Source organism: Geotrypetes seraphini, chromosome 8, assembly GCF_902459505.1.
Source record: "Geotrypetes seraphini chromosome 8, aGeoSer1.1, whole genome shotgun sequence".
Lineage (NCBI taxonomy): Eukaryota > Metazoa > Chordata > Amphibia > Gymnophiona > Dermophiidae > Geotrypetes > Geotrypetes seraphini.
The window spans coordinates 94,188,803-94,216,049 of NC_047091.1; the positions used below are offsets into that span (position 1 = coordinate 94,188,803).

General features: G+C 40.6%; 1 protein-coding gene across 3 annotated transcripts; it reads right to left on the bottom strand.

The window, feature by feature from the left end:
- On the bottom strand, positions 1-27,245 carry SF3A2 (splicing factor 3a subunit 2). 3 transcript variants are annotated; one of them, XM_033955137.1, is made up of 10 exons: positions 26,990-27,245; positions 26,461-26,740; positions 22,051-22,208; positions 19,111-19,182; positions 17,749-17,795; positions 16,918-17,027; positions 10,446-10,495; positions 8,168-8,308; positions 6,710-6,778; positions 1-745 (listed from the first exon to the last, which is right to left on the bottom strand). In XM_033955137.1, the coding sequence occupies exons 3-10, from the start codon at positions 22,174-22,176 to the stop codon at positions 218-220; spliced, it is 1,143 nt and encodes a 380-aa protein (XP_033811028.1). In that variant the 5' UTR covers positions 22,177-22,208; positions 26,461-26,740; positions 26,990-27,245; the 3' UTR covers positions 1-217. The 3 variants fall into 3 exon arrangements, with proteins under 3 accessions (XP_033811028.1, XP_033811029.1, XP_033811030.1); XM_033955138.1 differs by having other exon boundaries at positions 26,922-27,226; XM_033955139.1 differs by lacking the exon at positions 26,461-26,740 and having other exon boundaries at positions 26,990-27,226.
- Positions 27,246-27,247: the final 2 nt, after the last annotated feature.

Genomic DNA, 27,247 nt, shown 5'->3' on the forward strand with positions numbered 1-27,247 from the left:
TTTTTCCAACTTACATTTTTACTATTTAAGATTCAAGCAAAAGTTTCAATTTCTCAAGGTTATTAACCAAATATACAACCCAAAAAAGTATTTGCAACTTTTTAATAAATCTACACAAAATTCCAATGTAAAGTTATTTAAAAAATTTCTATCTGACAGAATGCACTGTAAGAAATACTAAGACAAAAATCAAAGAGTAGATGAGTTATGTTCATTTTTAATTGCCTGGGGGTGGGGGTGGAACATTTCCAGGCCCTTCATTTGGCAGAGGTGGCCTCATCAATGTAGGCATTGGAGCTGGTGGGTGCACTCCTGGAGCTGGAGGTGGCACTGACGGAGGTGGTACTGACGGAGGCGGCACGGATGGAAGCGGCACTGAAGGAAGTGGCACCGATGGAGGCGGAACCGATGGAGGCGGAACTGATGGAGGTGGCACTGAAGGAGGCGGTACTGAAGGAGGTGGTACCGATGGAGGCGGAACAGATGGAGGTGGCACCGAAGGAGGTGGAACCGAAGGAGGCGGCCCTGTTGGAGGCGGCCCTGAAGGAGGAGGCACCGATGGAGGTGGCCCTGGAGGTACAGGGCCAGCAGGTGGCATCGGTGGTAACGGCAAACCTCCTGGAGGAGGGGGTGGCAATCCATTCATTAGAGTTGGTGGGGCTGGCCTCTTCACAGCAGGTGTTGCAGCAGGAACTGTTTGGGGTACTGCAGGTTTCTCCATTTTAAAATGAAACTGAAGGAAAAACTAGAAAAAAGGAGGAAAATCCATTAGAATGATTAACGCTTCTAATGTAAAGGTTTCTTCTTCCAGAATACAATAGATTAAAACATTTCTCTTACTCTTCACAAGAACCAATGCTTAACTTCTAACACAGTTCTTCAAAATTGCAACACTCTTAAAGTAAACATCAAAACTATTGCATTCAGTTTTTTTCAATTTCTAATATGCTTCGATAAATATTTTCATTATTTCACATCTTTAAAACCTCTCATAATCTTCTATTCCTCAATTGACCTCAGGGCTACATTCGAATAATCTATTTCATGTATAATTCGAATATATTGTAGCAAGCCTCCTCATAGAAACATAGAAAGATGACGGCAGATAAGGGCTACAGCCCATCAAGTCTGCCCACCCTATTGACCCTCCCTATTAAGTCTAATGACCCCCTTAAGTATGATTGTAATTATACTTCCACTCTACTGACCCGCTCTTTCAAGTCTATACCTTAGTGACCCTATCCCTTGGCATGACCCTCGTAGGGATCCCACATAGGTATCCCATTTTTTCTTGAAGTCTGAGATGCTGCGTGCCTCGATCACCTGCACTGGAAGCTTGTTCCAATGCTCAATCACTCTTTCCGTGAAGAAGTATTTCCTGGCGTCTCCACGAAACTTCCCTCCCCTGAGTTTGAGCGGATGACCTCTTGTGGTCGAGGGTCCCTTCAGAAGAAAGATATCATCTTCCACCTCGATCCGTCCTGTGATGTACTTAAATGTCTCAATCATGTCTCCCCTCTCCCTACGCTCCTCGTCAGTCAAATTTAATCAAGTACTTTATAAAGATTAATATTATGCATGTAGGCACTTATCTTAGGTTAGCAGCATGGAGGGACTCTGACGTGAATTCGCGTTTCGCTATTAGCTGTTTCAAGGAAAGTCCCCTATTACAAACATGAAGCACCATTAGAACACACCTAACAAACTAAACTACACCTTAAATTTGTATACCGCATCATCTCCACAATCGTAGAGCTCGGCACGGTTTACAGGAACTGGTATAAAGAAGGAACTCCATAGCAAGGGTTGCAGGAACTTAGTATAAAGAAGGTTTACAGGAACTTAGTATAAAGATAGATTTTGAGAACAGCCAAGTTTTCAGAATAGTTGGAGGAGCCCAGATTCCGAAGTGGGGTAGTAAGGTTATTCCAAAGCTCTGCGATTCTGAAGGAGAGAAATGTCCCTAATTTTCCTGCATGGAGGACGCCTTTTAACGAGGGGAAGGATAGTTTGAATTTTTGGGTGGATCTTGTGGTATCAGGACTTGAGGAATACCAAGATAGTGGCTTTAGGGGAGGAAGGATGCCGTGTAGGATCTTCAAAGTTAGGCAGGCGCATTTAAAGTGAACCCTGGAAATTATTGGAAGCCAGTGAAGTTTGGACAGAAGCGGGGAGACATGGTCAAATTTACTTTTTGCGAAGAATAGCTTAGCCGCAGTGTTCTGAATCTAACAGACAATTAACTAAATAGGTTAAATAACCCAACAGCATATATCTACATAAACATATTCTCACCATTTAGATCAGACCACCACACTCTCCGTGCTGTTCTAATATGGCGTTGTCGTCTTAGTCTGGCAGGTAAATGTAAAGTCAGTTCTCATTCATCCAATCGCAAAGCTCTCCATGCAAAACCCTTCCACATTCAAAGCAACGTCATCCATTCAACCTTGGCGTTCAGCCCCATAGGTCTGACAGCTCTTAACTCAAAGATCCACTTCTGCTTGCGGTAATTAAGAAATGTTTCCAGATCACCACCCTCCCACCCTACTGTGATCTGATCAATGACTCACCATCTAAGATCTTTTACACTATGGCCCTTTTCCAACCAATGTGCCACTATCGGGGCTTGTTCAGACTTCGTGACAATCCTGGATTTATGTTCCGTCAGGCGGATCTTGATCTGCCTGCTACTTCTCCCTATATATACTAAATTACAGGGGCATACTAAAGCGTATATAACATGACTACTAGATAATTCTTGTAGTCATGTTATATACGCTTTAGTATGCCCCTGTAAACTTCACTGGCTTCCAGTAATTTCCAGGGTTCACTTTAAATGCGCCTGCCTAACTTTTAAGATCCTACACGGCATCCTTTCTCCCCTAAATCCACTATCTTGGTATTCCTCGAGTCCTGATACCACATGATCCACCCAAAAATTCAAACTATCCTTCCCCTCGTTAAAAGGCGTCCTCCATGCAGGAAAATTAGGGACATCTCTCTCCTTCAGAATCACAGAGCTTTGGAATAACCTTACTACCCCACTTCGGAATCTGGGTTCCTTCCAACTATTCTGAAAACTTGATTATTCACAAAAATGTAATACTTCCTTCCCTTTTTGGTGTTTTATCTTTATATTAAGTTCCTGTAAACCTTCTTTATACTAAGTTCCTGCAACCCTTGTTATTTAGTTCCTTCTTTATACCAGTTCCTGTAAACCGTGCCAAGCTCTACGATTGTGGAGATGATGCGGTATACAAACTTAAGGTTTAGTTTAGTTTGTTAGGTGTGTTCTAATGGTGCTTCATGTTTATAATAGGGGGACTTTCCTTGAATAGCTAATAGTGAAACGTGAATTCACATCGGAGTCCCTCCATGCTGCTAACCTAAGATAAGTGCCTACATGCATAATATATTAATCTTTATAAAATATTTGATTAAATTTGACTGACGAGGAGGCTTGCTACAATATATTCGAATTATACATGAAATAGATTATTCGAATGTAGCCCTGAGGTCAATTGAGGAATAGAAGATTATGAGAGGTTTTAAAGATGTGAAATAATGAAGATATTTATTGAAGCATATTAGAAATTGAAAAAATTTGAATACAATAGTTTTGATGTTTACTTTAAAAGTGTTGCGATTTTGAAGAACTAAGTTATTAGCTTCACTCAAAGATATTTATACATTATACAGTAGGCCTAGTATTTGGTGATTAACTTCTAACACAAACATGAATAGGCACATTCTCAAACCATGTGACTGAATATATATGGTTGGCAAACATCGCAGATAAAAAACAAACAAAGACTGGGCAAAAGACTGCTGACGGATCTATTTGGTGCAAGGTGCGAATGAACTGGTATATTTTTACAAAGAATTCTGGGCATTACATGAATTCTGGGCATTACCATTCTGGCCATCAACCCTAGCACTATATACAACCACAATTAAGCACTGGGTTCTGCCTAAACTGCTCCCAGTCAAGAAAGGAACTGGGATCTAACAGATATTAAACTGGGTAGAACCTTCATAACTGACCCTATAGGCTACCTAGAGCTCCCTGTTATATGTAGAAGTTAATTAAAGTTCTAAGTGCAAAAAGGTGTTTGATTTAAAAAAGTCATCTTTCTTCTTCTTTTCCTTATCTAGCAGCAAAAGCGTGGAATATTCTACCAACTGATATAAGATTTCATCTCTAAATTTGACAATTTAAAAAAAAATCTGGAAAAACCATACTATTTCAAAAGTATGTTTTATTATATTAATACCATCTATAACGGTTCTCAATTCCTAGATAATTGATCTAGTCTCTTCTTCTTTGAACTGTGAGGTATTGATGGAATATAAAAAATATATGTGATGCAATGTAATGTACCATGAACATCCAAAAAGCTCCTTCAACTCTACCCTTAGGAATGGGGGAGGGAATCCCAGGTTGCTAGGATTCTTCAGAAATCCCAGTGCACAATTACTATACTCAATGGCCCTAGGGCAGTTGTCAGCAAACTGCGGCTCACGGCTCTGGTAGCTAGAGCAGGGGTGCCCAACCTGCTTCCCTTCCCTGTAAAGAGGACGCTGAAATGCTGGGCCAACCAACCTTCCCCACCCAACATCAATTCTGACCTCGGAGAGAAAGGTCCAGGCCAGCCAATCGCTGCCTGGCTGGCTCGGAACGTCGGGTGGGGAAGGTTGGTCAGCCCGGCACTTCAGCGTCCTCTTTACGGGGAAGGGAAGCAGGGAGACCTCAGAACTCAGTGGTGGTTTGGGGGAGGGCAGGGAGACAGAAAAAAAGAAAGAAGGGAGGCAGAAAGAAAGGGGGCATGCAGAGAGAAAGACAGAAAGAAAGAAAGAAAGGGGGCACGGAGAAAGACAGACATACAGAAAGAAAGGGAGTATGGAGAAAAGAGTGAAAGAAAGAAGGGGACAGGGAGAAAGAAAGTTGGAGTAGGGAATGAGGTCTGGAGGAGAGGAAGCATGCAGGAGGCTGAAAGAAGGGAAGAAATAGTAGATGCACAGTTAGAAGAATAAAGTGCAACCAGAGACTCATGAAATTACCAGACAACAAAGGTAGAAAAAATGATTTTATTTTCAACTTAGTGATCAAAATGTGTCCATTTTGAGAATTTATATCTGCTGTCTATATTTTGCACTATGGCCCCCTTTTACTAAACCGCAAAAGCGGTTTTTAGCACAGGGAGCCTATGAGCATTGAGAGCAGCGCAAGGCATTCAGCACAGCTCCCTGCACTAAAAAGCGCTATCGCGGTTTAGTAAAAAGGGAGGGGGTATATTTGTCTATTTTTGTATGGTTGTTACTGAGGTGACATTGCATAATGTCATCTACCTTGACCTCTTTGAAAACCCATGGAACATAAATGATAATTAACATTTTCTCTGCGTACAGTGTGCTTTGTGTTTTAAAATTTTTTATTGTTGGTAGATCATTTTGACTTGGTCATTTTAAAAATAGCTCGCAAGCCCAAAAAGTGTGGGCACCCTGAGCTAGAGAATGACACGTCACTGATCGGGCATCTCCCTTCCTCCCCCTTACCTTCGTGGCGATTTTCTTTTTTGTCTTCCAGCTGCCCAAGCCAGTTATCATCAAGTCGCGTGTGGCTGCCAAAACTTCTCCTCTGACACAACCGGAAACAGGAAGTTGCATCAGAGAAGTTTTGGCAGCCACACGCGACTTGATGAAAGCCAGCTTGGGCAGCTAGAAGACAAAAAAGAAAATCGCCACGAAGGTAAGGGGGAGGGAGGGGAGCTGCTGAAAGACATCTAGTAATCCTTGCAGGCTTGACTGTGCAGGGAATTATTTTAGTAAAATCATGTTTTGTTATATGACTGGCATTATTTAGCCTTTAATTTCTATGAATGAATAGAATGAAAATGATATAAAATTGCTTGTTTGATTTTATGCACGTGCGCTGAAGGGAAGTGGAGACAGAGTGGACTGAGGATGCTGAAGGGAAATGGGGAAGAGAAGTGGAGAATGGGGTGAAGGCGCTGAAGGGAAATGGGCAAGAGAAGTGGAGAGTGGGGAGAAATGCTTAAGGGAAATGGGGAAGAGAGTGGGGAGAAGAAGCTGATTTATAAATTGACAATTGTACAGAATATTGTTTCTTTTTATACTTTAATAAGTTTAGTATAAAACTATTCGAGGCTTGTGTGGATGAGATCAGATGGTTTGCGGTAACGGGTCCAAATTTTTTCCCCATGTCATTCTCTAGGCTCTGCCCCGAATCGATTTAGACTATATGCGGGCGAGCGGGGTGTCATTAAATACATGTTTTGTCATATTTATATTTTAATGTAAAAAATATTTTTTGTCAATAAATAAGATTATTATTATTATGATATCTGGTTTTATTGAATGTTAGCAGCTAGTTTAAAACGATTCCTAAAAACATGGTTCTTGAAAAGAAATTTAGCTCTCAAAAAAATCTTAAATCGTTGTACTGCTGATCTTTGGCTCTTTTGACTAATGAGTTTGACTACCACTGCCCTAGGGTGTCTTAACAACACCTTCTTTCATCCAGTGATAGACAGGTTAGGCACCGCATGTAAGATAGAAACCGTAGGGGGAAATAGGCAAAAGCTTAAAAAACCAAGTCTACCTGGTACAAAAATGCCAAAATAAAATAGTGAATATCTGAGAAAAAGAACAGATGCATTACAATATCAGGTAAAATTTCAGCTACCTGTTTTGTTTCTCTGTTCCAGTGGGTCCAGAACTTCGTTTCTGCTTTGTCAATTTCCCTGCTTGGTACCTGCAGTTCAGAGGGTTTGAAAAGAAAAATTAACAACTCTGATCATTTGGTCGCCAGCTAATCAGAATGCTTATGCTACCCATATTCTTTGTCACAAAGTGGAGACAGAGTCATGGACAAATTCTGAGACCATATCAGCCAATGTGACTGGTGACAGTAGAAAACTACAATTTGAGGTTGCTGCTCCTATACTGTACATAATTTTAAACTCAGACAAAATCTGCTTCCACCTTCCCAACAGGAAAAGATCACAAAGACAAAGCACTTTTTAAATTTAGGGACGCTTACGACATGCAATATCCTCCTACACCACCACCTCCTCTGAAAATCTAAATAAGGACGATCATAACCTCCCCTCCCTACTGTGTCGCCCATCTCTGTCTTTCTTTCCTATTACGATTGTAGTTCTACCCCCCTCTCCTATTCATTCTAGTACATCTTGTTTTGTTTCTTGTCATAATTATATACCCCCAAAGTTTTTATATCTTAATTTTTTTAATGGAATGTACACCGCTTAGACAATTTTTAAGCAGTATATCAAATTTTATTAAACTTGAAATATTAACTATGGAGACTGCCAAAATTGTTTTTCTTTTCTAGACATGTCAGTTTTTTTGTTTAAATTTTTGCTGTAGACTACTTTGAGTCCCATTTTTGTTAAGAAAAAGGTAGTACAGAAAATTCTTCCTCTTTTATCTTGGTTTTTAGATCAATTAAAACCATCTAATATTGGGCCCCTTCCACCTCCTTCCCATCAGCTTCCCCACTACAGCAACAATCCTCTCACTGGTCAGATGGATGAAAGAGTTCTATATCTATGGGAAAAATGCTTGATGCAGATCCCTCTAAGAGGTACAAACCATAGTTTCCACTAGAGCATGCTAAAAGCTTGCTCTTAAGCTACTCAACTAGTGTTACTGTTGCAAGATGGCTTGGACCTTTCCAGACTCATGAGGCCGACATCACTGCCCCTTATAATTCATATCCTCAGACAGCCCAAAATCAGAGGGACATATACTAAATTTATAAAAATATGGGGGCCATTGACAAAATATTGTAGTGAATAGTCATCACTTCTTTTCTTTCTTTTGGCACACCAAAGGGGGGAGGGTGTTGGGTACAATTTTACATAATATGTTATAATATATTCTATAATATGTGTATATTCTGATTGAAAATATGATGAAGGTTGGGAGGTGGGGGGGGGGGGGTAAATGTATCACTAGATTTTTATGTAGTAGATATCAAAGTGCTATTGTGTAATAACTTGTTGAAATATATTATTTTGTGCACTTATCGTCAAATTTGAAAATGAATAAAGAAGAAAAAAAAAAAAAAAGAAGCTGGTTCACAACATTAGGTCTAGCTATGAAGGCCACCGATTCTAACCTTGAAAGCAATGGTTTCATAGGGCTCAGCTGCCATGAGAAGGTACTGCCAGCGTCTATCTGGGGGTTCAATTCTTTGCTCGTATGCAGACATGAACCGATGCCGGGGCATGATGGTTTCTGCAATCTCTGGATAGTCAATCTGCGAGGAAAGAGGCACCACATTAGAAAAAGCCAGTTGAAGTTTATTTTGCTGGTGACTCTCACAGTAATAAGTGGAGAAAGTTCTGCATACCTCTGTCTACCAAGGAAGGTTAGCTATTCAGCATGGGCAGGGAGGAGGAGATTGAGAGACACGTAAATAGTATCCTTTTTGAGCAATGGAGAATAAATTTGGCAAAGAATAATTCCTTCTTTTTTAGATTTTTATTCTTTTCAACTCAATGGAATTTTGGAATTGTACATAAAGGGGCTCATAATCGAAACAGAAAAACGTCTAAAAACCAGCCTAAATCGGCACTTGGACAATCAGTAACAAAAGTCGTCCAAGTGCCGATAATCGAACCGGGTTTCAGATGTATTTAAAAATGACCTAGGCCTTCACAGTGCTGCTGAACGACCAGAGCTAAAAGGGGCGTTTCAGGAGGAGTGTCAAGGGCGGGATTTGGACGGGACGTGGGCCTTCCTAGACTTAGTCATACTGCATTTATAACCAAAAGTTTTACAACACTGCCAAGACGGACGTTGTGACTTAGGCCATCTAAAACCAGGTCTAAGTCCACAAAAGATATCCAAAGTGACCAGATAAGTACTGCAGACACAAAGTACAGATCCCACACACACTGCCCCCCCACCCCGATAAAAATCATAACAACAACTTTACATATCTGCCTCCAGAACATCAGCACCTGGCAAAGGAAAGCCTAGTAGAGCTGCATAGAGGTGGCTTACGTGGTCTTGGGGGTGGGTTAGTGAACCATGGAGAGGACCCAGGCCCATAAGCCACTTTAATTACTGCATTCATGGTGAAAAATGTGCACCCCCAAAAAAAAACCATTTGTACTGCCATATAAGTGGCTCCTGCAGGCATAAGGGTTATTGGGGTGGTAGATAGGTGGGTCTAGTAGATTCTGGGGGTGTTTTGGGGGCTCACCATGACCTATAAGGGAGCTGTAGTGAGATGTTGATGTGGGACCCTTTTTGTGAAGTTCACAACAGTACCCCACTACTCTGGTGCCATGTCTGGGTGTCCAGTCCATCACTTTTCTGGCTCCTCCCGTGCCCAAAAGGTCTTTTTCTAGGCGTTTGTGACTTGGACAAATTTTTGGACGACTTAATGGTTTGAGTGATCAGACGGCTGCATCCACCATGCACATGAGGGGAAGAGGAGAGGAAAGAGACAGGATAATAGTAGATGTGAAAAGAAATGGGGCAATGTTGGCTGGTAGGAGTCAGACAGAGATGAGATCAGACCAGACCAGACAGGGTAGGGGGTGTGGGTCAACAGAAAAAGAGGGCAGATGCTGCATGGCTGGGGGGAGAGACACACACAGATGAGATGCTGCATAGCTGTGGAGAGTCATACATACAAAGTAGATGCTGTATGACTGGGAGAGAAAGACGTATACACCAAATAGATGCTACATGGTTGAGAGGGAGGCACACTCAGAGAGGGAATGATGCAGGGCTGGGGGAGAGAGTCACACAGAGTGTGGAGATACTGGGAATTAGGAACGATTGGGACACAGAAAAGGATGATAGATATGGAGAGAGAACTGTCAAATGGAGAGGGACCCTGGAAAGAAAGTTAAGATAAAAAACAGAAAAGCAGTTATCAGATACTTGGACAACATGACTAGAAAAATAAAATGACCATGCAACAAAGACAGAAAAATGTAATGTTATTTTCCGTTTTGTGATTAGTTTTGGAATGCATATCTGCTAAAACCGAGCAGAGCTTGGGGGTACTTGATTGAAATTTGTTTGACATAGGGGGCACTTGGCTTGAAGAAGTTGGGAAACACTGGGTTACATGACAGGAGTTCAAGCCTTTTTTTTTTTTTTTAATAATCTTTATTCATTTTTAAAAACACTTTCAACAAGTGAAAATAGAGATAATTAAAACATTGTACACGTTAGACATATTACAGGATTAATACAGATCAATACCTTCCCCCCACCCACCTTATTCACTATCATTAAGATATCTATTAAGAAATCTCAGGATTCCAGATTGCTTAGTGAACTCACTAGAGGGCTGTAGAAACCTGAAAATGTGCATGTGCTTCTAAAGTGTCACACTCGGTTGATTGGGGGAAATGCCATACTATTTCACTTACCTGAAAGAGGAGACTCTGCTGGCCTGTTTCTGGATCCCTCTGTTTTGTTACTGTAAGAGAGAAAAGGAGCTGCATTTTATTTCAGAACCTTGCTCTGGCACAAGACTTTGCACTGTGCTGAAACACTACTCATATTAGTTATTAGCACTCAAGGTTTTTCTGTACCACTTGTTTCCAGCTACACACAGGGCCCAATCCTCCTTCCTTGCTACCACCAGTCAGTGAAGTTGTTTACTTTTATAATGTAGATTCTCTGTGGGCAGCAGGTTAAAACCACCCATGCATATGGAGTTGACTAATGGCTGCAGACTAGACCCTCTCTCCCAAAGCCCAGAAGACTAGAAAAACTCTGGGCATTCAAGAATACTCCTGTCCCAGCAACTAATGCACCTCCTCTTCAGTCTGTTCTATAAGAGCAACTTCAAGTGAGAGGTGAGATGGTTGTATGGTGATCACAGAGGACCTATGTTACAAGCAAGCAATTTCACTTGCTCCATGGACAAGCAGGATATAATCAATCACACATAGGGCAAGTCCCAAACCAAGGGTACATGGGAGTCTACTATCTATCTATCTATCTATTCTATATATATATATATATAAAATCAGATATGTTCCAGCATAACTCTGAAACGCATGGACAGATTTCAACCAAACTTAACTTGGTATACATATCACTTACAATCTGGGAACAAACACTGTGGGGGTGGGAAAGGGGTGACATGTAAAAATGATCAAAAACAACAGATTTTAGTGTCTACCCCATAGTTTTCATAGTATTCAGGCTCACAGAGATGAATACTCAACATAACTCTGAAATGCATGGACAGATTTCTACCAAACTTAGTATACATATCACTTACTATGTAGGGACAAATACTGTGGGGGTGGGAAGGGGGTGACATATAAAAATTATCTATAAACAACAGATTTTAGTGTTTTCGGGCTCGCTGAGATGAATAATCAGCATAACTCTGAAACGTATGGAGAGATTTCAACCAAACTTGGCATACATATCACTTACTATCTGGGGACAAATACTGTGGAGGAGGAAGGTAGTGACATGTGGGTGGGGAGCAGGGGGTGACATTGAAAATGACATATATTAGTGCCTTATCCATAAACGCATAGACAGATTTCAACCAAACTTGGTATACATAAGACTTATTATCTGGCCACAAATACTGGGGGGGGAGGGGGTAACATGTGGGTGGGGCGAAGGGGGTGACATCGAAAATGACAGATATTAGTGTCTAATCCATAAACGCACGGAGAGATTTCAACCTAACTTGGTACACATATGACTTACTATCTTGGGCACTTTCGCCTTCTAATATTCATGTCCCCTATTAACGAAGAAGAGCTGCAGAAACGAACCATAACTACCAGGAAAAAAATTGAATCTGAATTTATCTGGTCTAAATTAATAAAAATATTACCAGATGTCTCCACTGATAAATTATCAGAAAACATCTGGAAGGATTGGATGAGACTGTCTGAAAGTACTTTTCAAGCATTATCCATTTAACAACAAAAACGATGAGCTATACGCATACAGCACCCTGACATTCAGCTTACCATCGGGAATTGAAACAGGGATGTAGAAAATTGGAACGGAAATGGAAAAAAAATGAATTTAGATTTGGATAAGAGGATCTGTAGAGTTAATATTAAGAAATATAATCTGGAGATTAGAATTGCAAGAAAAATTATGGTATTAAGATAGCTAAATCAAATAACCAAAGTAGCACTCTTTTTAAACTTTGGCGTTCATTATCTTCAATAAAAACAAAACTGAAGCAAACTGTATTCCAACTGCTGAGAAAATTTTTAATAGCGAAATCACTTTTATTAGAGATACTTTTCTAGCTATCAATCCTGATGATTTCTCCTTAGGCTCTAATGGGTTCATGTAAACCCTTGTACATCACTTTTGGAACGTATTTGATCCTATTTTGGAACTGCAAGTTCTAAAATTATATGATAAATTGAAGAGGTGCAGTTGCACTCTGGACCCTTTTCCTTCCTATCTCTATGGTAAGAAACCTTCACAGGCTATTTCTTGGCCAACTTCATTATTAAATCACTTTCTTAGTAATGGCCACTTTTCAATGAAAATGGGTAATATTATCCTAATGCCCCTGTTGAAAGGTGCTGATCTAGACCCTTCGGCTTCTTCTCACTATCGCCCAATTGCGAATATACCTTTAATGACAAAAATGATGGAATCAATTATTTCTAGCCAATTTTCCAACTAGAGAAATTTTCTATCCTATTGCCATTTCAACATGGGTTCAGACTGAACTTTAGCACAGAAACTCTTTTCATTTCTTTAATTGCAAAGATTAAAAATTTACAGCTGTATAACAAGTATGCAGTGTTGTTACAATTTGATGTCAGCTGCATTTGACATGGTCTATCATGATATTTTGATTCATATGTTCGCCGATATAGGTCTAAATCATGTGGTTTTGGACTGGTTTAGCAAATTTATTTCGCAACGTTCCTATGAGGTATGTTTAGAGAGTGAGGTCTCCTCATGGACACCCAAATGTGGGGTACCACAGGGCTCCCCTTTTGTCACCAATTCTGTTTAGCATCTACATGACTTCATTGAAAAGTTACTACCTTTCGTCTGCTGAGACTATATTTACTTATGCAGATGATATTTTCATCCTATTAGAAGTTGGTCACGATCTTAGCGATTTGGTTATAGGCATCGACAATTGAATCTCTAAACTTCAGAGATGGGCGAACTCCATCCAAATGAAATTGAATGCTTCAAAAACCAAATTGCTTTGGATCGGACCCAGACTATAAATTCTCCCCGCTAATGTCATATTGAAGTCAGGTAACCTATTACAACTTGATTTCACTTCTAGAGTCTTGGGCATTATTCTGGATTCCTCTCTTACTTTTAATGACCAGATAAACACTCTGGCAAAGAAATGTTTCTTTAGTCTGAGTATGCTGAGAAAAGTCGGGTCATTATTTTATCATGAACACAATTCATTATTGGTACAGTCCACCGTGCTTGCTCAGTTGGACTATTGTAACTCTGTTTATTTGGGTATCAAACAAGGTAGTCTAGACCAACTTCAGTTAATACAGAATACAGCAGCTAAACTTATTTTTGGAAAGAGAAAATACAACTATGTATCCCCTTTATTAAGAAAGCTTCACTGACTTCCAGTCCATCATAGGATACAGTTTAAGTGTGCATGTGTTGTTTTTAAATTCCTCTATGGAATATTTGATCCTTTAATCCCTCTATATTGGAATGCTATTAGATCTTGTCACTCAAGGATTACAACAATTTATAAATTATCATTTCCATCTTCTAAAGGACTTAAATGTGCTGGGAAGCTTAGTAAATCTATGGCATTTAAATTGGTGGCGATTTGGAACAAACTCCCAGACTCTTTAAGATGGTTAAGTCAGCTACAGCAATTCCAGAAAATTTTAAAACTTGGCTGTTTACACAATAGTATTCAAGATTATCAACTGACAAACTGTAATAAGTACATTTTATTTTTTTAATTTTCTATCTTAACTTAATTAATAGTGCTGATTTAGGAATTTTTATTCTATTAGTACTCTTCTCCTTATGGTCTATTATTATGTCATTTCTACTTTTAATAATAATAACAACAGCTTATATACCGCAATACCGTGAAGTTCTATGCGGTTTACAAAGATTAAGCAAAGGTACAAATTGATTGACTTTAAGAGGGGAGGAAGAAAAAGGGTTACCGAGTTGAGCTCCTTAGGGAAATGATCCGGTATATAAAATGAAGCTTAGATTAGATTACTGAGTGGGTAATACGTAAAAATTATCGAGAACGATAGATATTAGTGTCTAACCCATAGTTTTCGGGCTCACTAAGATGAATACTGACACTCCCGATGCTGTTTTAAGTCCAAGTTCAGCCCCATAGAGAAGGACATTCCTGTGGGACATGTGGGGGGTGGGACATTTTGGGATAAATAAATATCTGGACAATGCCGGGTAGTCTACTAGTATTCAATAAACCCTGGCATCCTGGAAGTAATGCTGTGGTAGGCTGAAGTTAGGCTGCCATGTGAAGGAGAAAATTACTGGGGAGTGAATCAAAGTAAATGTGAAATATGAAGGACTAAAATGAAAAGTGTTAAAGTATTCTATCATTTCAAAATACAAAGAAAATGAGAAAGAGTTTTGATGTATTTTGGAGATGGAAACCTATTAGCAGTGATAGATAACTGCATAGAGGATTTCAACAGTGAATATATGGATATAGACTAGCGTATGTTTCCTGCTTCTCATAATATGGAAAAATATCTACTGGACATTCCTATTATGTTAGTGTATTAAGAAGGTACAATCCTAATAAGGGAAGATTAGGTTGTTACTTTGATAATCTTCTTTCTAATAGAAAGACATATGAATTTTGAACAGCCCAGAAGATCTAAATAAAAATTTAAAAAATTCAGGAAAAGGTTTTCTGGAGGTAGGGGAACCCAAATCCTAGCCCCAGAAACCTACAAAAATGCAATTAAAGACCCCCCCCCCCCGATGTTTCCCATAGACTACAATGGACTGTACTCACATTTCAGTTGGTGTTGTGCCTATTTCAGCTTAAACAGTGTTTGGAACTTGGAGAAGATTACTGCCTTAGACAAACATATTAATAAGATTCAAATTCTTGTTTCTTTAGGCTGCCCATCAGACCATCAAATGGACTGAGATACCGAACTTCCACAGCAACATGCTCATAGTTGGGAGGGCGGAGAGAGTGTTGTGGAAACACAGCCAGCACCTGATAAAGTCCTTAGGATTGACACAGGGCCACACAGCCTGCACTTGAGCTCCGGTAATAACCAGGAGCGAGCCTTACTACTAGGCAAGCTGTCCCCGAGCCTTCCAAAAGTGCTAATCCAGGCTGGCTAGGTAGGCACATAGTATATTAGTACACAATTTGGTTCAGAATTTTTTTTTCTTGTTTTCCCACTCTAAATGTAGGGTGCGTCTTATGGTCAGGTATGTCTTATGGAGCAAAAAATACAGTACATTGATATATAAAATGTTATATGGTATGGGACCTGAAGGTTTATTAAGATATTTATCCTTTCCAGTAAGTAGGATTGCTTCTCATTTCTAGCATTCTTAGAAGCTCAGTTATTCAACAAGTATTCATTTGAAATATTTGATAAGTAAATCTTTTGAATGTGTAGGAAACAAACTTTGGAATGATCTTCCTATTGAATTAAGGAAAGTTTCTTGATATATATTTTGAAAATTTTTAAAAACTCATTATTTTTAATTGGTTTATTGTAAATTTGCTGAGAACTTTTTTAAAAATTAGGTATTTATATCTATCGAGGTTATCTAAGCGGTTTACAATCAGGCATTCAAGCATTTTCCCTGTCCTGAAGGGCTTGCAATGGAGGATTGAGCAACTTGCCCAGGATCATAAGGAGCAGTTTTGATAAATTCACTTTGAGTAATAAAAAATATGTGAGATACAACTCTCTATCATTGAATTTTTAAACAATATAATTTTAATTTATTATAACCAATATTATATAAAATCATCTCAAAGTTTTATAACCTCATACATAAATCTTACAAAAGTTTAGACATGAATGGAAAACCCCAACCCCCACCAATCATAACATTCAGCATTCAACCCCTTCACATAATCATTCACTTTGTTTTCTTTATCATATACACTTCTCCCTCCGTATTCGCGGTTTCAGCAATCCCAGTTTCGATTATTCACGGTTTTTAGCTTGCTAGCTCCTCCCCCCAAATTATGTCAGCTTGCATAGAGAAATTACTGATTCCAAGCGTTTACAGAAAATCGCTGATTCCCGGCACTTTCTTCACCGTGTTTGCCTCTCCTTCAGGAACAGGCCAGGTCTCCCACCATGTTATTTGCGGTTTCACCATATTCACGATGGTTTTTAATAGAAAAGAGCGAATAACATATGAAAAAGTTATTTGCGGTTTTTCTGTATTCACGGGTCTGTTAATCCCCTATCACAGTGAATATGGAGGGAGATGTGTAAGTCATTTATAACCACCACTCAGGTATATTGAATGCTACTGGTAACCAGTGCAACTTCCAAAGGACTGGGGTTATGTGCTCATTTCTTGCAACACCCATAACCAACCGTGCTGCTGCATTTTGAACCAACTGCAACGCACTGCTCCTTGTTTTAGTTATTCCAAGGTACAGTGCATTACAGTAGTCCAGTCTGGAGATATCCATTCCCTGAACTACAGTTCTAAAATCAAAAAGTGTCAGAATCAGTTTTAAATAATATAGCCTGCTTGTCCATGGAAAACTGCACATACTCAAATCTTGGGCTGGCAAGCATCTCCTCCACATGTGGGGTACTTCCTCTTGATAAAAGCATCCTTCTGTGTCCAAACAATTCAGACCAACAAAGTGGAAAAAAGAATGTGGTTTTGAAAATCATTCTGTACCTTTGTAACCTGGTCGGCCAATTTTCACAAACTTTTTCACCTCTACTTTAACTTTTTCTGGAGCAGGCTGGGCAGGTGCCTCCTTTGCTTCTTTAGCTGCTCTGCGAGCTCTGAAATTGATGACAAAAGGTCATACTAGTGCTTAAAAAGAGCTTTTTCACATAATACAAGTAGGAATGCTGCAAAACAAATATTTCTCTCCATTTCTCCACTAATTCCCTTAATCCTGCTACAAACCCAATACTTCAGACACCAGCTGAGTGCTATAGCAGTCCATACTATAGTAGCTGAGGAGGGAAGCTTAAAGTTTTTCAGATACAAACATATGACTTTTCCCTCTCTTTGCTCAAAGCATTATGGCTGAAATATATAAAACTTCTTGACAGTATATTCTGCAGAAGCCCTGCACCAAATATATTACTGCAGTCCACTGTATGCTATGACTCCATCACATTAAGTTACTTTGTTTTTTCTTCTCCCCTCCCATCCTCACTGAATGGTAGATAGCAATCCTTATTGCAACATGAAACACACAATTCCAGTGAGCGGTGGGCTGACAACCAGGGAAGTCTGGGTTCAAATCCTACTCCTTGTGACCTTGGACAAATACTTGACCCTTTACTGTGCTTAAATGTGCAATTTATCTTGAGTTTGGATTTGGACAGGCAAATAATCACATTTAAAATTCAGTCCAAATTCAAGAGAAAACTCTGCTGGTCCAACTCCAGAATAGGAAGGAGTTAGTTCCTCAATGATTCTCATAATGATGCTTTCTGCACCCTCCATGCTATCAACCCGCTGATATATTGTACCAAGAACTGTTGAACTTACAAGTTTGTCTGATGCTTTTTCCCTTGAGTATGTGCTAAATAGCTTCCCTGAAACAGAATGAAGAGTTCAGTATTATACATAAGAATTTACAAAAACAAACCAAAAAGAAGGATGAGTAATAGCAAGTAGATTACTGAAAGATAGCTAGTGCAGCTAGGTTTAAAAAGGAAGCATTTCTAAGTCATTACTAGTCATGTAGACTTGGGAAAGCCACTACGTATCCTTGGGAGTAAGTAAAAAGGAATGGATCTACAGTATTCTTTGGGATTCTGCTAGGAACTTTCGAACTGACTTGATGGTTCTTTAGAATTAACTAGTAAGCCAGTTCTTTTTTTTTAATCTTTATTAATTTTTCAAAACTAATACAAAGTGCCAGGAATTATACAGACATTAATAATCAAAATAAGCACTTATATTCAATCAATAACAATGCAGAAGAAAAATATCCCTCCCCTCTCATCCAACATATTTAATCAAAGAATAAACCAAAAAGATATCCCCCCCCCACCCACCCTGTCCTGGATATATATGGATATAAACAAAAATTAAAACAAAAGACAACTATAATGAAGTAACAAAGGATGTCAACTGGCCCCCAAACCAGTTTAAATAAATTGCTATGCCCCAACATATCCACATTCATCTTTTCATATCTGTAGCATAAACATAAACTTGCCCACCAAAAAGGAAAATTGAGGCGATCGCAATGTTTACAATTGCGAGTTACTATTTGCATGGCTCTCCCTGTCATAATTAGGAAAAGCCTGCATTTGTAGCGATCCATGGGGGGGCTTAATATGCAGTAATGTACCACAAATAATTACCTCATGTGTCAATGGAATTGTTGATTACAATATGAGATTAATCTGTCCCCATATTGACTTCCAAAAGTTAAGTATCAAAGGACAATAGAACAACAGATGATCCAGTGTCCCAATGGCTAGATGACAGTGCCAGCATCTATTAGATTTAGAACTGTGTAACCTAACAGTAAGCCAGTTCTTATACTTGTTTCTTCTTCCTACCTAGATTTCAAAACATCAGCACTCATATATCCCATATTATATGACAGAAGGTCAAGAAAGAACCAGCCTGAGCTCAACTTCCTACCAACATTTGATCTTATCGTCAAGTTATTTCAGACACTCAGATAGGTTCCTTCAATAGAATAAAATAACACTCTTCCTCACCCCCCTATTTTGTCTTTTGAAGAGATGACTGTGAAATTTTCTTGGTGCAAACTGATAGAATAAGTTATCAAATAACATTAGTACCAAAGAACTAACCCTCCCAGGATATTCTTTCATGCTTCAGTCTAAACATCAAAATATAGTGTCTCGGCACTTTCCTAACCAGACTCACCTCATTGTTGTGAAGGGTTAAACAGAGTTTGCATTCATAAGAACCCAGGTGATTTTTCATAAAGTAAGGATCCTGAAAGGGAAGGAAATAAAAAAAAATGAAAGGAACAAAACTGCATGTATTACTGTATCAAATTGTTTTAAAATAAATAATTAAATATGAAGGCAGAGTAGGCATGCAGACACTATCTTTAGCGAAAAAAACCCTGCACAAGGTAACCCTGGCAGGAAGATCATTCCTGGACTGGTCTGGTTGTTCATAGCCTGCACAAAACTATGGAAAGACCCAATCACTAGTCGGACACAACATAAAGCAAACCAGATTCACCTTTTTCCCATAGAAAAGTTCAAAAACAGTTTAAACAAAATATCAGAATAACATGAAGAGACCAGAATTCACAATCTTGACACTTTGGGTCACTCACAGATCATCCCTAATGCCTTAATGGGCTACTCATAACAACAATCCTTGGTATAGAAATGATGTTGTCCTTATCACCTAGACCTAGACAGCTGACCCACTTCCCTCTTTCCCCTCTCTTGCCCTTTCTCCCAATTGTTCCCCACATCCCTTAAGTTAATTCAACTTGTACGTCAACTCAACTTGTACCCCAATAATCTTTTGTAAACCGCATGGAACTTAACGGTATTGCGGTATATAAACTGGTATTATTATTATTATTATTATCATCACCAAAACTTGCAATCCTTAAAAAATCTTTTATTGATTGAATTTTTAATTTTTTTAATCTGTTGGTGAATCATTGGAAATGCTTCTTGGGCATGATCTGACTTCCATAGAAGTGCAAGAGTAACCTAATGGCTAGTGCAAGTGGCCTAAGGACCAAGGTTTGTAGCTCCTTGTAACTCTTAACCCTCCAATGCCCCAAGTACGAAATAAGTATCTGCATATAATATTTAATCTGCTTTGATTTTAACCACTGTGATACAGTATATCAAAATCCCACCCCCTTTCCCTTTGGGAAAAGGTGGTTTCTCCCTCAGATGTGGAATCCTGAGAGTTTGTCTGACATTGTTGCCTGGATGTCCCTCCACTACCTAAAACTAAACATGTTCATAACTGAGCTGCTCTTCTTTCCTCCTAAAACCTCCGCTCCACTCCCTTAATTCTCTTTTTCTGTAAATATGACATACTGTTATCGTTCCCGTCTCCTCTGCTCGTAACCTTGGAGTCGTCTTCAGCTCCAACCTCTCATTTTCTATGTACATCCAACAGACTGCTAAAGCCTGTCGCTTCTATTTCTACAATATCTCCGAAATTTGCCCCTTCCTCTTGGAGCACACTAGCCAGACCCTTGTAACCTCAAGCTTAGACTACACTTCTCCCTCCGTATCCGCGGATTTGCTTATTCGCGATTTTTTGGCTGCTGACTCTGCCCCCTAATTTTCGTCACTGAACCCGGCATTTCACATTGGAAATGGCTGCTCCCAGTGGTTCATGGAGGAAATCGCTGCTCCCGGTGGGTTCTTGAAGGAAATCGCTGCTCCCAGCGTTGTACGGAGCAAGTCGCAGGTCGGGTTATTCACGGTTTACTATCTTTTCAGGTATATTTTACCGAAAAACAGCGAATAACATGCAAAAAGTTATTCACGGCTATGTTCGACCCACATCCCCTGCGAATACAGAGGGAGAAGTGTACTTCAATTTACTTCCAACAGGTCTCCCGCTGAACTGCCTCTCCCCTTTGCAATCTGTACAAAACTCAGCTGCACAACTTATCTTCTAGCAACCTTGCTACATGCCTGTTAACCCTCTCCTCAAATCAGTTTACTGGCTCCCTATCTGCCTTTGCATACAGTTCAAACTCCTAGTACTAACATACAAATGTGTTCATTATGCAGCCTCTCAGTATCTCTCCTTAAAAGCTCCCCCGAGAACTCTGTTCCGTGGATAAGTTGCTTTTATCTGTACTCTTCTTCTTCGCAACCAATTCCAGACATTGTTCCTTTCATCTTGCTGTCCCATATGCCTGGAATAAACTACCTAAGCCCGTGCATCATGACCCTTCCTTTACCTTGTTCAAAAGTAGGCTGAACACTCACTTTTATGAAACAGCCTTCAATTCATAACCCTAGTCCCCCCACTGCTCTCTGCTTATCACCCTAGCCAGCTGTTTAACCACCTCCACTAATTGCAACCTCTACCCTGACATCCTGTCTGTATTGATTGTGAGCTCATTTTGAGCAGGAATTGTCTCCTCTGTGACTCTGTACAGCGCTGCGTACATCTGGTAGCACTTTAGAAACAATTAATAGTAGTAGTAGAGAAGGAAAAGTGCCTCTTGTATGTCTTTCAATGCTATATAAGTGATAAGCAGTAGTAACAGTAGTCTGATAGCAATGGGTCTGAGGCCAGAAAGTCAGCCACTACATATTATTGACAATGACCATGGCTCCCATCCCTTAGGGGCTGAACATAGCTATCTTTGCCACATCCCTAGCCCACTCAGGGGCAGGGGACAAACCCAATTTGGGAATAACACTATGGATCTTCTGCGTGGCAGTGCCACTGACCCCCTGGGCCAACCGTGGTGTTCTTTTCTAACTTTCATATCCTGCTGATTTTAAATTCAGACTTTCAGATTTTGCTTCAGGTCTTCCGAAACATTCTAAAAACCATGCTGTTTCAACGTTTTTGAAACAATAATTTTTAAGGACTGTACTGCTCTCTCTTTTAGATACATTGTTGTAAAGTGTAAACAGAGTCAAGCCCTATTTTTCTTAGGGATGACTCGGTATATAAATCTAAGATTAAATTAGATTAGAATACTGATGAATGCTTTTATGTCCTAGATCCAGAACCAGTCAGCAATGTTTTTTAACACATGAGCCAAAAAATATCCACTTTATAAAAAGAAAAGGAAAAGCATGGAAAGGACCCCATGGGGAGCCACCTTTAGAAAAAACAATTACAACTTACTTTGTTAATATCTATAGTTTCCAAGGCCAGCTGTCGTAGTCTCTCCCTGCGGTCTCGATTACTTTCTGAAGAGGAGGCGACACCCCCACTTCCAGTTTTACCACCAGGGCGATGCTGGAAATCCATGATGAGAACCTTTGCTCTTCAGTAAATGAAATCTGGGAGGAAAAAAAAGGACAAACGGTGAAAATATATAAAAATAGTTCTAAGGAAGAAAATCCTATATATAAACCAACAGTCAATCCCTCTTTCCCATGTCCATATTAAAGAAAAGTACCATTGCCTTTTAGGGATGCAACTGTCACTCCTCGTACAGATTACCACTAATGCTACCACATTCTTGGATTTTAACTACCGTGTTTCCTCGAAAATAAGCCCTAGCATGATTTTCGGGGTAGGTCTTAATATAAGCCCTAACCCCCAAATAAGCTGTAGTTATATTGACCCCAGAAGCCTAACCCAAATGTCCCTGGATTCACCAGCAGCAGTACTTCCCCCTGCCGTGCCGCCCAATCCCCACTGACCCTCCCATCTTTCCATCTCTCCCTCCCAACTGAATCCTATCGACCCTCCCACCGTAAAGAACCGACATACCTCCTAAAAGCAGTGTCGGCAGCATTTTAAACAGGCTGCTTTGCGGTATTCTCCTGCCAGGTCTACCCTCTGCCACGTCACTGATGATGTCATCAGCGATGCAGCACAGGGAAGGCCCCGGTGGGAGGCCGTGAAGCAGCCTGTTTAGAGTACTGCTGACGCTGCTATTAAGGAGGTATGTTGGTCTTTGCGGTGGGAGGGTCAGCAGAGTTTGGATGGGAGGGAAAGATGGAAGGGTCAGCGGGGGTTCGGCTGCAAGGGGGGGTGAGAGGGAGGGAGGGATAGAAAGATGCTTGCTCAAGGGTTCTGCTGCATGAGGGGAGGGAGGGATAGAAAGATGTTGTGCAAGGGTTCTGCTTCACAGGGGGATGGGAGGGATAGAAAGATGCTGCAGAGGGAAGGAACAGGATGGGTGAGAGGGAGAGGAAAGATGCTGCATATGTGGGGGAGAGAAAGGAAAGAGGAAGAATTGGGTTGAAGGAGAGCTGATCATTCTACATGAAAAAAAAAAAGACCTACCCCGAAAATAAACCCTGGTGCATTTTTTGGACCCAAAATTAATATGACACTGTCTTAATTTCAGGGAAACACAGTAGGTTCTAACTGCTGCTCTATGCAGGCTTCCCCAGTGTTTCATTTTCATTCTTTTCCATCTAAGGATCCTCCAAGTTTATTCCATTCTTTTTTGAGTTCTTCTATTTTTTTGGTCTTAAATCATTAACTATGAGAACATTTTTTGTCTTAAATCACCAACTTATGAGAAAATAAATTAGCAGCAATATTATGGTATCACTAGTCTTTAAGCCCGTTACATTAACGGGTGCTAGAATATATGTTTGTCTGTCTTTCTTTATTTCTGTCTCTCTCCCTGCCCCTTTCTCTTTTTTCTTTCCTTTCTGTCTCCCTCCCTCCCACTATCTGTCTTTCTTTCTCTCCCCACTTCTTTCCAACATCTGCTCCTCCTGTCCCTCAGACTTCCATTCAGCGGCTGTCCCTCCTCTCCCCCACACTTTCATTCAGTGTCTGACTCCCTCTCTCACCTCTTTTATCTACTGTTCACCCTCTTGTTTTTCCCCTTCCATTCACTGCCCTCTCTTCTCTTTCCATCCAGTGTCCGCCTTCTCTCTCTCTCTGTTCCATTTGGCATCTCCTCCTTCCTTTTCACTTGGTGTGGCATACCTTCCTCCTTCCCTGCCATGTCTTTTTCCCTCTAAGCCATTCTCTCCCCCTCTGCTCCCTTTCCTCCTTGAACTTCATCGGGCAGCAGCAGCATTCATAATTCATTGCTGTTGCCAGGCTTCAGGTCTTCCTCTCTGGCCGGTCCTGTCTTCATGAAAACAGGAAGTAGGCAGGACCCGCCAGAGAGTAAGGCCTGAAGTCGGCAACAGCAGCAAATTTTAAATGCTGCTGCTGCCCGAAGAAGCCAGGCCTTAACAACAAAGCTCCCTCCAGTGTTGGTAGCCGCGAGAGCGAGGTAGGGATACCGCTGGACTACCAGGTTTAAAAAAAAACAAACAAAAAAAAACAACTTACCAACGATGGCGGCGGTGCTGTGGGGGGGGGGGGGCGGTTTGAAAAGCCATCGGCCATGAAGTATTCCACCTGCATACTTCATGGCCGACGGCTTTTCAGGACTTTAAAAACTTAGCAACGATAGTGGCAGTGCTGGGGAGGGTTTGAAAAGGTGCCGCAGCTCCTCTGTCGATCCCCGCCTGACATGTCTCACAACAGCAGTTTAAGTCTGAGGTAGGGTGAGAGGAGCCGACATGGAGAGCAGGAAGTCCAGCGCTAGTGGCGAGTGGTAGGTGCTGGAAACTTAAGTAAGGCTGGGGACTCGCACATGCGCACTCCTGCAAAGCCACGGACCTACATCTCACGGAACAGAGATCACAGAAGCACGCAGTTGAGTGCGCATGCGTGGCTAGCGTTTTATTATTTTAGATAGAGAGGCATTCTGATCTTGGTTTTAATATGAGGCAACTACAGTAAATATAGCTGTGAACACATTAGTGAAAGCTTTTACACAGTGGAACCAACATATATTAAATTAACCCCACTGGAGCCTTAACAGTAAGATTGATTCCCATCATTATATACACAAAACTAACTCATTTAGAACATTACCAATGTGAAATCTATAAGGCATCAAGCCATACAGCCCAAAGTACAACATTCTCTCATCTGCAGAAAATGAATAGGCTCAAAAAACTAACGGCCTCTTTTACAAAGCCGCGTTAGAAGCCCATAGAGATTTAAAGGGCTTCGGGGCTGTTGCCCCACGGCAGCCGCTAGCGCGGCTTTGTAAAAGAGGCCGCAAATAAAATCTACTCAGGAATGTTAATTATTATTACATATTTTCAGCATTTCAAAAGTACTTAATCTGTAGTTTTTTCAAATGATGCAGAAGGCTGGGAAACGGCATTACAGCAAAGCATACGTAGAAGAGATTTTGCAAAATCACCTACGGCCTCTTTTACAAAGTCATGCTAGCGGCTGCCGCACGGCAACAGCACTTTAAATCTCTATGGACTTCAGGGCTGTTAGCGCAGCTTTGTAAAAGAGGCCACTAGTTCTGTTAGTCCATTCTCCAAGCTGGATCGTCTGTTTCCAGTCTACACCGAGAAAGGCTGAAAAGCTACCAGTAATAATACTCCTGCCTGTCCATAGCAAAAGATGTTTAGGCACCACAATACAGAAAATATGCTCATCCCTCAATTTCCCCTACAGTATTTTACTGTCCCTCAGCAAACAAGGAAAGCTGCTACTGTGACCCATTCTGCAGGTTAGAAATCGGTTTCCTCAATCCAGGGCTCAAGATCTACTGGCAGACTAGGTTTTCAGGATATCCACAATGAATATGCATGAGAGAGATTTGCATACCAAGAAGGCAGTGCAGGCAAATCTTTCTCATGCATATTCATTGTGGATATCCTGAAAACCTAGCCTGCCAGTAGATCTCGAGGACTGGACTTGGGCAGCCCTGCCTCAATCTACCTCCAGATCCTAAACGTTCCAACCAAATAGCTATCTTGTAATCGTCTGGATATGACCAGAATCTCCTCTTATTGTAATCCACCTAGAACCGCAAGGTATTGGTGGAATAAAAGACACCAATGTAATGTAAATCTGACTTCCCGTTACAAATCCAGAGCTGCCAAGTTACCCAGTTACAAGAGGGAACTTTCAATCCAGTCCTGGATTTCTAACATCTCCATTCTATTATACTATGAAGACCCACAGCACTAATTATGTATGGTTGTGACTTTTTCACTATCAATAAAAATATGTAAAAAAACCAAAATGATAAAATTAGGGAGTACAAATACCAAACTGCTCATCTTGGTTAGAGTTGTCTCCTATATGGTCTTCTAGGCATTTTAGACGAAATTTGAAAAACTATCTATATTGTAAGTTTATGTAGGAGTAGTACGTTTCCTCTTTTTGTATTTGTGCTGAAAGATGTTCAGTATACTAGAATTGTTAACCGCATCGAATTATGTGGTGTATTGCGGTATATAAATAAAATGTTATATTATGGGATGTGAAATCAAGACCAACATTGGCCAAATAGTCTCCCTCCTAGAATTGGGTAATTTAGCAGCTCCGCCAACCAAGTACAGTACCACTGGAGGTAGCTGCCCCTCCCCCATTCTCAATCTCTAGTCTAAACGAAAGAAACGATCAAATCAATAACCACGTCATCAATCCGCATAAAACCCGCAGGCCGAAGGCATCCAGCGCTTTGTCCGTAGAAGGGGGGTAAGGTAAGGCGCACACGTTTTGGGGGAAAGCAGCACAAGCTATGAGCGAGATTACCTCTCGGCGACCCCTCTTTTCCGCTCACCCAACGCCGCCACACGTTCAGGCCCAGGCCTCGGCGCGCATGCGCCTCAACGCAGCCAACTTTTATCAGCACCGCCGGATGCCCGTGGCTGCAGTGACGTCTCAGGTTGCCTTCTTAGGACCCGTTTTCAGGCTTTTTTTTTTTTTTTTTTTGGTATCGTGATATTGGCTGTGTGGACGAGGTCTTTTCGTTTGCGCTGTCTTGTGACTCCCCACCGCTATACTGGGATGGGTGTTGTCAAAAAGTTTTAAGCTACAATGGAAAAAGAAAAATTGCATATACCTTGTGTGATTAATCATGATTACAAATTTTAATAAAAATGCAACCCCCCCCCTAAAAAAAGTACAAATTTAAATTACAAAATTAAGGACTCCTTTTACAAAGCCGCAGTAGTGATTCCCACACGGCAAATATGTTGCAGCCTATTCAGTACCTATGGGCTGCATCACTTTTGCTATGCTGGGACTCAACCCAGCCAGCTGATTAACCGTTCCCCTTAACTGTATCTGTGACGTCCTGTTTGGCTGTTTAGAGTGTAAGCTCTTTCCAGCAGGGACTGGTTTTCTTCTTCTTGTGACTCTGTGCAGCGCTGCGTGCGTCTGATAGCGCTATAGAAATAATTAGTAGTAGTAGCAGTAGTCCTTCCTTCCGAAAGCATGAATCGAGCGTGATTTTTGATTTAAAGAAACAAATATCCAACTTCATTAGGACAGGTCAGATTCATACACACAAAAAAAGGGAAATACAGTATATGTCGAT